Source organism: Gallinula chloropus, assembly GCF_964237585.1.
Source record: "Gallinula chloropus genome assembly, chromosome: Z".
NCBI lineage: Eukaryota > Metazoa > Chordata > Aves > Gruiformes > Rallidae > Gallinula > Gallinula chloropus.
Window position 1 is genome coordinate 30,916,260 of NC_140089.1, and position 16,637 is coordinate 30,932,896.

At 36.1% G+C, this 16,637-nt stretch overlaps 1 protein-coding gene across 1 annotated transcript in view; it reads right to left on the reverse strand.

Moving 5' to 3' along the window:
* Positions 1–16,637, reverse strand: part of BRD10 (bromodomain containing 10) — a gene marked incomplete at its 5' end in the record, with an annotated part of 54,259 nt that overhangs the window by 20,861 nt on the left and 16,761 nt on the right. Inside the window, 2 exons of the mRNA XM_084277880.1 lie at positions 1,974–2,063; positions 8,705–8,781. Coding sequence (XP_084134006.1) covers positions 1,974–2,063; positions 8,705–8,781 — 167 coding nt within the window. The remainder of the gene's footprint in view (positions 1–1,973; positions 2,064–8,704; positions 8,782–16,637) is intronic.

Below are 16,637 nucleotides of genomic sequence, written 5' to 3' on the forward strand. Positions count from 1 at the left end.
TGCATCTTAACCTAGGCCATTATTATAAGGGAACAAACAAAAAAATTAAATAAAGTTACTATGATGCAGTAAGAAGAGCACTATCTTTGGGTCAAAACAAGAAAAGTCCATGAACAGCATCAAAATGAATACCATACTGATAAAATAAGCTTTCACATTAGGTCAAATTTCCATCATCGAATTAGAACAATGCTTTACTTAATGTTGAGTAGGCACTGCAGAAAACCTGGAACTCTTATTCTGGATGCTTCTGAAACTGCCACTGTCATTTTTATCAGAGCTGAAAAATGAAAATCTGCATTTCCTCCATTTTTTAAGACATCTAACACATTTAGACAGGGTGCTAGACTTGAAAAATTCTAATACTTACCCTTGCAAAGTGAAACCTCATTTTAGAAAGCCAAGTTTGACTTTCCATCTAATTTAAGATCTATTTGTATTTTTTAAAAAGTGAATACAAAAACAATTTGATTTTTTTTTAAATCAGTAATTTTCTGTTGCTTTGAAATCACTTCTTCAGCAATTAATCCTAACTTTTTACTCCACATATAAACTTTCTAACGACACAAGTGTTAGGAGACCTAGAGTCATGAGCTGATAGATCTATATAAGCACATAGAAAGATTGTCCTTACCTCACAACTTCTAAACCCTGAATGAGCTGTATCTTAACTCCCCTCCGTACTTAAGAGTTTGTTGTTTTTAAGATGGTGCGATTAGAACTAAACATAGTATTCCTACTGAAGTCATGCAACTTAATTACATAATGACATTATCAGATTTCAGTTCAAAGAGCAATTATGACATATTTAGCATTTGTCTACCCTTGAAAAAGTCTTGTTGGTACTGTTTTACTAGTAGGCTAAAAGTCTAAGATTATTGATAAACTGATGTGTATCACCATTTTTGGCTTTTTATTGTATTGTTGATATAACCTTTCTGATAACCTCTTGACACTTACCATAAAACCAATGTGCAATTTAGCAACTACAAGATAATTTCAAGTTAAGCCTGCTTTTATTCCTTTGGTTATTTCAACACCTATTATGCTAAATGTCTGCAAGGAAATTTGTTTTTCAAAGTCCTAATTCATATTCGCTCTCACCTATCATGCCTCTCCCGCTATTGAAATAACTTAAGAATAAACTGTTTCTGCATAAGATTAAAGACATTCACAGAAATCAGTAGCCTAATTTCTACAGAATAGAAAAAGCAGCATTTTTAACTACCACTGTTCATAGAAATACCACAGATGTACCTACCAAAGTTTTAATAAACAAAACTGAAAAAAAAAGTAGTAATAAGAAGAATTGACTTAGAAAGCCATTTAAATTAGTGCTATGTATTTAAAACCATTCACCATCTTGATGAGAATCACTACTTCATACAAAACCCCAAATGCGTGGGATTCTCTTGTCTGACCATTATTCCAGGGTACACTGTTAGAATTTGTATCTCAGCCTGGTATTGAAAGTTAGATCCCACGCTTTCCCATACAATCTTTGTGAATAAAAATTGAACAAAGCCTGTTGTAGTAAGTTACTTGCAAACAAAAGGGGTTAGGAATCCTAAGCAGCAAAGTAAAAGTCAACTCACAAAAGCAGATCTGATCAGCACTGCATAGGCAGATATGAAAACTCTACCGTGTAATTACTTGTTGGGCAAGAGTTTGTCCTCAGGAAAAAACAGTCACATGTTTAATAGAAATGAACTATACCTTCTAAGGCATTGGCACTATCCACATTTTGTTTTGGCAGTCAAAAGTGTTAACACAGTTACTGAATTTACTTATCATAAAAGCATTGTGAACAGAACACTACATACAGCAAAGATTAAAGTCACAGTCTCCAGGTATCAACCTCATGAGGCTTCATGCAGCTACTGAACAGACATAAAATCTTCAGTTGACAGGCCTCAGCAAATAACTGGCACCATGTTATACCCACACAAGAGAAAGCTTGTAATGTCACATACCGATTTCTTTTTAATGTCCTCCAGATCTTTGAGTTCATTCTCAATCTTTGTGATTAATTCCCTGAGTTCATCAAGATTAGTGCAAATAAGCTAAAAAACAAATGAACACAAACACTTGGTAATGTGGGACTTGGAAAATGAACAATGAAATTAAAAAGTAAAAGCACATGTTATTACTTAGTGCCATCATTTGATTTTTATTTTCTTAAGCATTTTTAAATGTAAAAAAAAGTAGGGTTTTTTGAAAGGAAGAAAATCTAAGGAGGAAAGACTTCACTTTTCAGACATCAACAGTATCTCTGTCTGTAAGCTTCCATTTAAAATGTAGGTATTTTCTTAAAACTTGTTTGAATGACAACTACCCAATTTGTCTCAAGTATATTTATGAGTTGGAAGAGGTTTGTATACTAAACAACCCCATGGTGAATTAAAGCTAACGAGCTTTGGACTACAGTGTGGTTACAAGATTACACTTATTGCAACATTTTCCTGAACATCACTTTACACAGAGTATTCTTGAAAGATAACCTAGCCATGCCTATCAAATCTACCTATCTACATATTATATTCTTCTTACCACTTTCTTGAGAAAACAGCTTTTTTCATTTTACTTTCAGACTATGGATGCCATTTACTTGAAAAACCACTGTTAAACAAGAAGTAATCTGTATGTTTTTCTTTACCGTCATTTGGGATAATTAAAGACTTAATAAACTGGAAATTATTAAGCTGTTAGGAGCTATCATATGTTAAGACTTGCTTCTTTCTGAACAGCCTTAAGTGGAAATGTTTTCATTACTACTAAAACCATGTTGAAATAATTTAAGAAAATCAAATCCAAACAGAAAACAACATGCAAAAGTGCCTGTATCATACAACTACTGAGTCTTAATTTTTTCCCCAAATCAGTAATTCATAACAATGTATTTTTACTTGAATTACAAGAGACATTTTATATTTATATTCATGTTAAACCACCTTTTGTTTCACTATTAAAACACACAACTGACACTTTTAGAAAAGCATATTAATTTCAGAAACCTCTAACCATACATGCGATTATATTTGTAACACTTGGAATGACTGAAACTGAAGTTTATCGTGTTCACATTTATCAGGTTTAAAATAGCATGTGAATAAGGAAAATGGCACTGTCTTGCTGTAGACAGAGTATGTAAAATTAACATGCAAAAGGTTTTCCTCTTAACCCAGGAAAGTTTTACTGTGTGTAACTCTACCAGGTTCAACATCCATGTCTCTACCCTGCAGTTAACAGAGTTCCAAATATATAAGATCTAAACCAGAAACCAAATAATGGCTTTTCTTTTCCCACCTGGCCTGCAAAGAAATCCAGGATCTGTATTATTACAAAAAATTGGTGTGAGTTTGTCACATCAAGCCCTTGACAAAAGTCAATAAAGGAATGGATGATGTTTTTTCCTACTCAATTATAATCCACTCCTCTGACCATATACCTGACAACCCAGCTTTTAGATTTCATCACAGCTTTTTATTTTCTCCTATGAGACACATCTAATTCAGTGTACCACTGATGAAAGACACAGCAGAACTATGAACAGAAAAATACTGACTTCATTTTCTAGAAGTGGGTGAATTTCTGTCTAGGAATTCATTTCTAGAAAGGCAAGAATTTTTGGAAGGATGATTTCAGTACTTGTAGATGAAAGCTGTCCTGAAAATACCAACTCCATCTTTGAATCTACCACAAAGAACTCATACATCACACATCAGACAATTCATGTGGTCAAACTTTTCACAGGTCCCAGTCCTGTTTGTCACTTTAAGAACTGTAACATGAGAGAATTCCCAAAGGATCCAACTCCCAAAGTTGTTAGTGTGTACCAATCCAAACTAAATCAACTGGAAAAACAATGCAAGTAGATAAAGTTTAGTCCTCTTGGGGCTGGGGTTTGCAGGGAAGAGCCATCAAATCTAAGTCTCAATTTTTATCAGAAGAGGTGTGGATTTGAGGCTGATATCTGTGTCAACTAGCCACTGGTAAAACATCATCTTAGAGGATTTACTGTCAAAATGAGTTTAATACTGAAAACCTCTATTAAAAAGTTCAGTAATTTATACTTCTTCATTCACAGTAGGATTTGAGACGTGATACTGAAGTTGCACAATGATTGGGAAGAAGTTCTTTCTGAAAATTCTCATTTGGTTAACCCTTGCCATCCTATAAACAGAAGCCAGCATTTTGAAGGAAAGATGAACACAGTAATAAAAAAAGTGTAGCATATTTTGTATGATAATTTTGATATAGAATCTAGGCATCTATTTCTCAAAATGAGACTACTGTAAATGTGTCAGTGTTCTTTGCTCATAGCTTTTAATTGGTTGAACTTAGCAATTCAATTTTCTGCATAGGATACTGACTTTCAAAATTGTTTTCTGTGTTTTAAGAGGTAAGTGAAGGCAAACCCCAAGGTATTAACGTTACAATCTAATCATGCAATCATATTCTGATAGCTCACTGGCAGTTTCATATACTGCTCTTGAAGAATATGACTTCTAATCATCTACCACAAGAAAAAAATCTGAAGAGGAAAAACTGTCTCCTTTATGACTCAAAGGTATTAAAGGATTATCCCCTGTTCTCTCAAACACTACACGGTGGCTTAAAGATTCAGGATGTAAATATCTCCATTAATGTGCAATTAAGTTATGTGTATGCTAACTGTAACACAGACATTTTCACATCAGGCACAGTACATTCTATATATGGACTTCATTTTCATAGGCAATAAGCATCTTGTTTTTTAACTTAATACAATAAAAGCTTCAGATAATTTACTATCCGTAAATTTTCAAATTCAGTGTTCAACTTCCCTGTTAGGATACTGTTTTGGGATTGTGTGGCAAGGTTTTTGTAGTAGTGGGAGGGCTGCAGGGGTGGCTTCTGCAAGTGACTGCAAGAAGCTTCCCCGAGGTCTCACAGGGCCAATGCCGGACCTGCTGCTGACCAAGGCCAAGCCCATCAGCAATGGTCATAGCATCTCAGTGATTACATATTTAAGAAGGTAAAAAACTCCAAAACCAAGCAGCCACTTTTTGCCACCAAAGAAGGGAGTGAGAAGATGCAAGAAGCTCTGCAGACACCAAGGCCAGTGAAGAAGCAGGTGGGAAGGAGGCGCTGCAGGTGCCAGACAGAAAGATTCCTCTGCAGCCCATGGAGAAACCCATGGTGGAGTGAGTTGTCCCCCTGCAGCCCACAGAAGATGATGGGGAGTAGAGATCCCACATGCAGCCTGGGGAGAGACCCCACAGAGGTGTGGGTGGACACATATGGAAGACACTACAAGTCATATTGGATCAAGCTCCTGGCAGGACCTGCAGACCGTGGAAAGAAGAGCCCACACTGGAGCAGGTTTGCTGGGGGGAATTTATGACCCTGTGGGGGACTGTGCTGGAGCAGTCAGTTCCTGAAGGCCTGCACTCCATGGAAGCCACACTGGAGCAGTGTGTGAAGACCTGAAGCCCCCATGGGAAAGACTGACATTAGAGAAGTTCGTGGATGACTGTCTCCTGTGACAGTGACCCCATGCTGGAGCAGGGGAAAAGTATGAAGAATCCTCTCCCTGAGGAGGAAGGAGCGGCACAGGAAATGCATGATGAACTGACCCCAATCCCCATTCCATGTCCCCCTATGCTGCTTAGGTGGGGAAGGAGAGAGAGAATTCCAGAACACAGTTGAGCCCAGGAAGAAGGGAGGCACGAGAGGAGGTGTATCAATATTTGGTTTTATTTCTCATTATCCAACTATGGTTTCATTGGGTAATAAAGTAGATGCATTTTATTCCATGCTGAGTCCATGATGCTACCTGTGGAATGATCTCTCCCTGTCCTTTTCTTGACCTGAGCGCCACTCACTGTATCCTTTCTTCACCGCCCCCGGTCTCCCTCACAGCCCCCGTCCCCTCTCCAGCTGAGGAAGGGAGTGACAGAGCAACTTTGGTGGGCACCTGGCCTCTAGCCAGGGTCAAACCACTACAGATACAATCTTTCAAAGACCCTCTTTGATTACTGGGACTTCAAAGAGGAAAGACAGGAAAACTCCCATGATTTTTGGAAGGACACCATGACCAAGCTCTATTCCAACTTCTAACACTCCTGTGATTAATTTATCAGAATTTATAAACAAACAATTTATTGTTATAAAAACAAATCTAATTTGTGAATCTATTCACAAACACAAACCTGGTACGCTTCCCCAGATCACTGATACTCCCTCACTTCCTTCTTTAACTTCAGCCCATCTTTTAGCATAATTTTTACTCACTTCAATGGGGTCTCATGCTAAACTTCAAGTTATCTGTGTAATGACTCTAATAAAGTTGTACTTCTATTTCCTATGAACCTGCTCTTTTATTGATGCTATCTCCATGTGGAAAATGTCCAGACAGCCCTCTTACAATACCAGTATTTAATATAGACCACAGCTGATAAAACTCAAACTGTTAAGACACAATATCCTTAAAATATGTGTTCCTTTCTTCCTTAGTTTAGTACATGTAGACCTGTATAGCTACATGTGTATGTATGGAGGGGAAAGGGGGAAAGACTTGAGACAATGCGTTTGTTACCAAACATAAATATACTTTGTAACTGGGAGAGAAACCCCCTCAAAACCACATTAGTCTCCCTTCCTATGTTAAAACAATTACTGTAATTTCTTTACAACATTAGTAAGCAGCAGTAATAAACTTCAAACTCAGAATTTCTTTTAAAAGGAAGTACACAACAGCCAACTAATTCATGATCTGTAAAGCTAAAACTTGACTTCTCAATTTTAAAAATACGAAAACCAGGACTTTATTTGATAAAGAGAATTTAAATTGCATCTGGTTTTGTTTTGAGCTTGTTTTTTGTTTTGTTGTGTTGTTTTCATTAAAGCAGCCTTGAGCTAGGAAATTAATATAAGGTCTGAAATCACTGATGTGTGATGCTCACTGACCTATGTTTTATTGCTCTGACCACCACATTCAAACTACGATGGAGAGCAGAAAAGCTGTGCAGTAAGTTTCCTTAAAAGATTGTCCAAAACCAGCATTTAGAAATGTTAAGATGAAGTAGTACTATTATCTTCTGGTTTGTTTGGGGTTTTCTTGTTTTGTTCCTGTTGTTAATAGTTGATTTCCATTTATAATTTGGGTCACATTTATATATTAGAGAATTTACTAATACTAACTTTTTTTTTCTTTACATTAATAGGCTGATTTTCAGATATGAATAGCAATATTCTTACATCTTCCCTGACATACCTCACAGGGCCTATATACACTAAAGCTGTTTTATAAAATGTTAAATATATATATGTTTATACATGCTCTCACCCTCAAACTGTTCTGTAATTACATTAAGTGTAGCCATCAATGTATGTGGAGTAGACTATCTTGAAGTGTACTTTACTAGGCTCTAAGTCTTAGTAGTATCCCAAATAGAAATGTTTTAATATTTGCAAATGCTTCTAATAGTCATACCAGCCCTGTCTGTACTCTTAAAAAGAGACAGGTTAAACTGTTTAGAAGTTCTGTAAGAAGATTAAAATGCTCATACTAATGAATCTTAGCCAAAAGGTCAGGACTACTGTTAGACTTTAATTAACATTTTACGTAGGTAAATATAATGAAGTTACATTTATATTTAGGTAAATGTAAAATTTATCTTGTAAAAAAGTTGAGCTAAATTTTAAATAATGACAGACTACTTAAATACAGTAGTTCAAAACTGTAAAAAACTACTTCTAACCTAACCACACACATCCATGGCATGCACTTAATGTGCTCGGAAAAATTATTTTTTTTAGACATTGTACCTATTTTTTGGAATCGCTAGAAAATATTTTAGTCACTACCACTAGCACATAGACAAAACGTCTGTGTACGCTTAAAAATCAGTCTTTTCTCAACATTTTCTACAACTAACCAATTTCATCACCAGATATTCTACTAGGTCCACCTGAAGCACATCATCACGACAGAATGAATTGATTCAGTGTAAGGGTTTTAAAGAATAACGATTTAGGAGTTGGACTCAATCCTTATGGGTCCCTTCCAACTCAGTATATTCCATGATTTAATGTGGATCTATTGCTCAAAATAGCTCAGACTGCTTTCAGGAAGAAAAATATTAAAATATATGCATATATAGCCAAAGAACTTCAATCCAAGCAGGCATGCATCCAAAAATTGTGACCATCATTATAATTAGCACTCTTTTCCTGGTGCTCTCGGATCTAATGTTCACATGCAGATAAGGGGTAAAAGTTGCAAGTAAGATGCGCACAGGAACCTAGGAATTTTTTCACAAGTCCTTCAGTGAAGCAAGTTAGGTTTCAATTCAAGGACCACAGTACCACACCTCATGCAAAACACAAATAATTTTATCCTAGAAAACTGTATCTAGCTTAAAAAATCCCATGAACAATTCCTATTTTTTGCAGGTTTGTCCTGTAATAGATTTATCTGGAATCTTAAACAATACTGTGAAACACTGTCTAAGCAGCACATAATTTAAACCACTAAAACATTCTCTACCAGGAGAAGGTGAAATGCATGCATAAAAACACTATCAGATTAAACCTTTTGAACCAGAAGAAGGAAATTAATATTTTATTAGGACTTCCAAGACCTCTATCAGAAACTAAAGGATTTATTTTACAGACATTCAGATTACAAGTGCTTAAAACAAAAATTAAAAAAATTTACCTGAAATTCTGGTATGGTAGACTTTGTGACACCCTTCCTCTTCTTTGTGATCGCTTTTTTAGATAGTGATTTTTTTCCTTGTAAGATTAAAAGAGAAAAGCTTCATAATGCTGTTTGTTGTGCTTCATTAATAAAACCAAATTACACACAGACTTCAAAGTTAAACTGTAACTAACAGATGGCTGACAGTTAAGTCACATAAACATGATGAATCAGAACCAGACTCAACAAAAAAATCAAACATTAAACTACAAATATCTATCTTGGGCTGCCTTTTGGGGGGAAAAAGAAAAAAGAAAAGAAAAAAACCAAACCCGCAGCAAGGCCCATAATATATCACTTAATTATTAAGTCATAAAAGAAGCATTCAGACCACTGTTCTTAAAGGAGTGAAATCTAGAGCTTATGCCACAAACTTAAGAAATACATGATCTTACCTGCATAATTTGTTCTCTGACACTGTAAAGTGAACCACATATTAGGGTCTGGGACCACTTTATGTTACAGTAAAAAATACCCTCAAAGCACAAGCAATATTTAAAAATCTCCAAACAAACATACTGAAGTTACCAATGAAATCAGATTACTGATTGTTTTTTCTGTCTGTGGCAAAATCTGGTATTTTACAAGAAAGCAAACCCCTTCCTAAAATGTCCTTCACACCCAACTGTGCTATAAAAGGACACAGACATAACTAAAAACCTCTTTGAAGGTAAGGCAAGTGATTTACTGCCTACAGGGTAGGGTTCACAAGCCACATATCTTAAATCAAGTAGTTTTGTCATCAAGCCATATATGCAAGATAACTTCTACATTCGCATGGTAAATTGAAACAGGCCCACTTTTGACCTGTTTATTCAGAGCAAAACCATCACTCCAAGATGACCACTATGCTCACATTCAGGACTACTAATAAGCAATTTAAAACTTTAAAAAAATTTTTAAAAAGGAAAAAAATAGTCACATAAATTATGTGGAATACATTGTCAAATATTACCAGGTGCCTGTAATGGTTCTAACACAAACATATCTGATATTTGTATTTATGAAAATACTGGCAGGAATTGCATTTAATACCAGATACCTGCTTGTGTGTGCAAATGCCTGCATACATATACACACACCTATCCATAGATGCCTAGGCACCTGTATTTTCAGATTTATTACACTACTCTATTTTCAATTTATTACACTGTGACTTTCCTGAACATCTTACCTGATTCTGAAATAAGGCACACATAAGAGACAAGGCACAGGGCTCAAAGCATCTAGATTTGAAACTCCACATAAAATCAAACCAGATAAAATACAATAAATCAAACTAGATTTGAAACTCCACAGCCTGAATGAATAACCAAATTTAAAGCATCCTCAACTACCAAAAATAAACTCAGGGGTTTTACCTTACAGAACAAGTAATAACAGAGAAGTGTGTTTTAGAACAACAACCCAAACATTTTGTGCAAAAAAAGTTAGCAATTTTGTTATATATTGAATGAATCGAGACGCATTGACAACATAATTGCTATGACTGAGAACAGTGCTGACCATTTCATGGACTAAAGCAGATATCTAACATAAGCTTTCTCGACATAGTGACTCAAAAAGAAGTCTGATGATATGGTAGATCCTTGTTATAGCCCTGTAAAAGAATATTACCTGCCAAGAACATGAAGGCATAAAAACATGGGGTAGCTAGACTGTCTTGCTTTTTTACAAAAAGAAAGATTCGAGTGGAATTAAAATGAAAGTTTTCATTTTATTTTATTATTTTCAACATACTTTTTGGTGAATATTTACTTGAATTGGGTGATGTATGATGCAGCAACCTTCAAAAAATAGCCTAGTTAATATAAATACACTCTTTTCTCCAACATTTCCTTCTGAAAAATGAGAAAAAAATGATAGGAAGAATAGCAGTTAACTTAAAAAAAAGTATTTCTTCCTTCACAGCAACATCTGAAAAACATGCAGGAAAGAAGATGCAGGTTAGCAGATGGAACAAGGATTATGAAAAAATAATGGCTAGAAACCCAAGGAAAATGTACCTTACCTTCTGTGCAGACTGAATCAAGGAAAAGAAGTCTTTGAAAATGGAGTATGACATATGGGTTAACATAAAGCACACCTACTAAATATATGTACCATAAGACTTACACAATTCTCAGGCAGACATCTGCGATGAACTAAGAATGTATCTGTATAGAGAGCACCACCAGTCTCAAGTTAAATTTAGCACCTAAAAGTTCCAATTCACTTACCTTTAAGTGGAAAAATCTTTGGATTAAATTAACTGAGGACCAGATTTTCACATATTGAGTTCTGCTAGTTTAGATTTTCAGGCCAGGGGCTGACACATTCAGAAAAAACACCGGCAACGTGCCAGCCTTTATCAGCTACCTGCTACAGGTCCTGTCACATGTAGCACAACCACACGAACACTGCAGCCATGCCACCACAGAGCAGTTACTTAGCTTCAACTGCCAGGCTGAGGTGGGCACAGATTCTGCACAGAGGGTAAATCAACTATGGGGTTGAACAGGCACCGTCAGTGGCAAACTCTCAAACTACTCCTCTGAAGTTGGCTAGAGGTCCTTTGCCTGTAACCTTATGTAAAAAGATAATTTTAAAAGGCTTAAATTACTTCCTTGGCTGAAGTAATGTTTCTGACAGCAGCAAGACATACTTTGAATCACTAACACACTGAGTCTTTCAGAAGATATACAGTGTACAAATGTACTGAAAGCAATAGGTGTTATAAAAACACACCTAAGAAATAGCAAAGAAAAAAGTATTTCTAATAAGGAAGCTCACACGCATTATCTCCTCAGGTCACCTATTCCAATTCAAGATACCCTGCTTGCTGCCACCTCCTAGTCTCCAGCTTATACTAACCATAATTTATAAACCACTTGGTAGTTCCACACATGGACCAAATAATAAAAGTAGTTTTAATACAAAAATCCTCAGAAGGGAGGGAGACCAGTGGCTCAATAAAGATACCCCGTCTTTAGAAGTCTGCAAGTCCCAGCTGACCTGATCTGGTATTTATGACAGTCCTGGAATCAGAGTAGGTTACCTACAGATGTTCCTTCCAACCAGCTTTGCTATGGCTTTGTGACTTGTAAATTTACAAGGCTGCCTTGAACAGCATACAGCCAACCAGGAATCAGTAACTCGGGGATGCACTGAACAGAAGTAATAAATATATATATATTTATTAGTCAAAAGCATTGACTGATATATTTCTTTACACTTCTTCCCCATCATCTAAGAATTAAATGAGAAAACATATTTCTTCAAAACAGAGTTTCCCAATCTGAAACAAGAAGTCCAGAAGAAAATCATGATCTTGAAATAGGTGAGGGAGCCTTCTTCAATAGCTGCAAGTGCATACAAGCTATTGCTAGCCCTACCATCTCGAGGTACTAACAGGGGCCTCCCTATCCAGCAACAGCTCCAACACTGAATTATTTTTTGCAGAGTAGAGAAATACTTACTTGGACAACTGTTTTGATAAACGTTTTATAAATATTTATAAATAAATATTGATATACTTTTATTCTTATTGGTATGGTCTTAATTCTGTTTCTACTATAGAGCAATACTTGTAATAAAAATTAAAGTTTAAGTTCCTTTTGCATAATAATAGAAAAAAAATGGGGGGAAAAAGCACTTTATTTTCCCTTGCCAGAATTATAAAATAACATTACTGGATTAAAAACATCTGAGTTGTACTCAAATACATGCACATCAAAACTATGTATATATTTATATATATATAAAAATATATAACTATATATATGTAAAGATCTACTTTGCTGCAAATTGAACCGTTCTAAAGGTAGGAAATGTCAGCCTAACATGATTTTACTGTGGCACAATTACTACTTATGTCTCCACACCACCTTTTCCACCAGTTTCCACATCTCAGTTGGGTTTCAGTTCAGTCGAGAAGAGACCATAATGACATCTAACCTTGGACAGAAGTTGTCACTAGCACTTTTCCTCCTCACATATTGCAGGAGATGATCAGCTCTTTTTATACCATCTCCAGTACTGAAAGAGATTTAAGCTGTTCCTGAGATTAGGGAGGGGACAACTCAGACACCTACACCACGAGCCCTTCCATGTTACGTAGATGAATCAGGACTATGCAACAAACAGAGAGTCCCTTTCTTTCTCTACAACAGAATAAATTGAAATTATCCAATTACTTTATTCTTCAAGACAGCTACAACAAATCTGATCCTACATTAAACTATAATGATCTGTGCATATAAAACATAACTTGATTTGAGGGAAGATTTCTTTCTGATGACATCCTACCAAGCTACACTTAGAGCTAGTAGCATCAGAGCCCAAAAGCTAAATTTGCACATTTTCTGCCTTTACCTGCTGAAATAAATCATCTTGCAACAAGAATGCAGTAAAATACAGTTAAGTTTATTGTGGAAAACCTGAGTAAAACCATACTCATCCGCCAAAAAAACTGGAGATGTTATTAAGCAGACCAAAGCAACTTTAAGTTGGATAGAACCCTGTCCACCCAGACAGTATTTGGTGCTTGAAGAATGATAAGGATTTTAATCTGTATAATGATGTTCTGGTTTTGACTGGAACAGAGTTAGTTTTCTCCCTTGTAGCTGGTGTAGTGCTCTGTTTTGGATTTAGGACGAGAACAGTGCTGATGAAACACTGATAACAATTGTTTTAGTTGTTGTTAAGCGATGCTTACACCAAGTCAAAGACTTAGCTTATCATACTGCCCTGCTAGTGAGTAGGCTGAGGGTGAACTGCCCAAAGGGATATTCCACACCATATGATGTCATGCTGAACTACAACCAAAAAACTCCCCAACAAACACCCAAGAGGGAAGCTGTGGGGGGCAGGGGGCAAAAGCCACTGCTAAAAACCTTGATGGGCATCAGTCAGCAACTGCATTATCCATCCCTGGTTTTGTAATAATTAATAATAAAATTTATATTAAACTGACATTGTCTCATCCCACAAGTTTCACCCTTTTTTCCACCTGATTCCTTTCCCCATCCCACTGCAGGGGGGCAGGAGGCAAACAGCTCTGTAGTGTTTAGCTGCCTGCCTGTAACCCAGTAACAGAAGCTGGTGAAAGCACTGAATTGAATGTGGAAAATGCTCTTCTGAGAAAAGCCGATTTCAAAGCAGGTGAACATTGTATTGGAAAGCACTGAAATACTAGTAATGTCTGAAACAGAATATTCTATGTTTCATGTATGAAGAGTAAAGAGTAAAGACAATATTTTACATAACAAACCCAAACTAAAACAAAATAAATGAGTAAAATAATCCAAAGGTGAACAATTTTTACATTACTGCTTCTTAATTTTTAATGTTAAATGAATGGTGACCAGAGTAGGTGGAACAGAAGAATTATGTCTTCCCTGAATTAATACTGCTTTGAGTTATCTGTTCTAATCTCAATTCCAAGACATTAGATTATTTTATGATGTTGACTATTTAACTGCATTAGATTGTTTTATAGAATTAAGAGCTGGTTATTCCTTCTACATGTTTATAATTGTCATCAAGTAATTTGCTTCATTGCTGAAAGCACAAAATAAATCCAGACCTACAGTTCTTTCCCATACATTCCTTTTAAATAACACCACTGCTGGAACATTTCTAAGTTCTATGATGCACTGGAAATGAACACCTTTCTGGTGTTCACACATGGTGGAACATATATTCTGTACCTGCTTAACTTAAATAATGTCTAAGAGCTTTCTCAGAGGTGTTGAGAAAGTTCTTAGATATTATTTTAATTAAGCAGGTCCAGAATATGTCTGACTGCCACAGGTTTTCCTTTCAAGCCAAAATAAATTCCACAGTTACGACTGAATAGAGATGCACAGGCAATTAACAAGGTAACATAAAAACTATGGCCTGTACACTAGTTGAGCATCCAAAAACATCTACTATGTAGGTTAGATGCAACTAAGCTAGGGGGAATAAATAAGCACATGGTATTTCAGATCTCATCCCATTTTAGAGGCATAGAAATGTAGACAAAACACTAAGCCACAGAAATGCTCTTAGCATTTGTAAACTACCTCAATCAAGGGCAATACAACCCATTTGAAAGTGACCATAACATAGATAATTTTGACTTTAAAAAGATTTTACAGATTTGCTATCAACTGCGATATTTGAGTCCTTGTGGTTGCTCCCTGAAGAACGACAATCTGTGCTTCAAATTATAAAGTGAAAGCACACAACATTCTGAATAAAAACTATTAATGACTTTAAACACAAATGCAATTTTTACTGCAGCAGAGCCTTATTCCCTTAGATGGCGAAATGGAAGTTTTTTAACATCAAAAACTAAGTCAGTTGTATCTGTCAGGAGTAAAATAAAGTTCTCTTCCTCCAACTGAAAGAATTCCTGTTTTCTTATTACATTCTAGCAACAATGCTTAAACTGAAAAACTGACAAATTTCATGCCTTCCAAAGATCTGGCAAGTACTGAGCATGTTGTTTTCTCTTTATGCTCCTAACCTTCTATCTTCCTTGCGATGGCTCCTCTTTTAAACAGTGTGCAATAATCTGGGAAATGAACCATTAGCCTAGACTTTTGAAGCTTCCACACTGACACAGCATATGCTTTTGTATGGTCAAAACAGCAAAGCAAGTCTGAACAAATGCATTAATAATGCTGCTTTACAGAACAATGTAAGTAACCCAATAAAAACTCAGTGGTACATGTTTCAGAACACACTGACACTGCAGCTTAATACACTGAATACATTGTTACAACTTGGTAAATACCTCATTTAATCTTTTCAAAATTGTTAACAAGCTGTTCCAGATGTAGACACATGACAACACTAGGAGGACGTTTTTATATCTCTGAAGGCAAAAGTGAAGATTAAACTCTGAAGGACAGTACAGCAGACACTATGAACTCTGCTGCTGGGTTAAATTATTTTCCTGACATTCAGGGAATTCTTGATTTCATACACAAAGCGTAATGGTACTCTAAATAAATAAAATACCCCATGAAACAGACTGTAAGCAGGGGGACTGCTATGAATCTTTAAAAGCTCAAGTACAGGGCATAGAACTTAAATCAAGAGCCTTCTAAAGTGTGTGCTATACTGGTGCTTGCTACATCAACTGGAATAAAAGATTATTTACACTTACTTCAACCTCTGCTTCAGGCACATCATGGTTATTTCAAGCAGCCTCTTGTCCCTCCTATTTTCTCAACCCTATGGATGTTCTGAATTTCATCCAGTCTCTGTTTCAAGCATGCAGTCACTGAATTCTCCTGTCTTTGTATTGTGTCTTGCGCTGCACTCCTTGTTGTATCCCACTATTCACTTCAGCAATGTGGTCTAATCCAGATCCAACAAGCCTAACGCCTTGTCACAGTCCAATTCCAGGAGTTATTATTTAACTCCAGTAATAAAATAACGATTAAAATGAATGCCAAGCATGCAAGCTGTTGACAGAAATACTCCCTGATGCTATCTTTCTGCTATATTCAGTACTACTCTGTCAATAATAAAAAGACACACCAGTGCCACCATAACAACCATCACCTTTTTCAGGCACTGATTCATTACAGGGGTTACATCTTCCTTTTCTACCTTGTAAGAAAACCCTGTAACTCAGCAATATTCAGAACATGGCTGTGTTCTCCATGACATTTTACTTACTACAGTTAGAGGAAGTTTTCAGAAAAAAGAAACCTAGAGAGCCAGTCTGTGAACAGTACTTTTGGGTACTACTCCTACAGCAAGTTCTGAATGTGCAAATTACCTCAACAGAAATATGAGCTCAGTTACGTTTAGCTGTCTTAAAGAACCAATAGCAGAAAAAACCCAACATCTTGATGAAATCTTTGGAAAGCTACTCACTTTTACATCCCTGATGCTCTCTTCTACCTCTTCT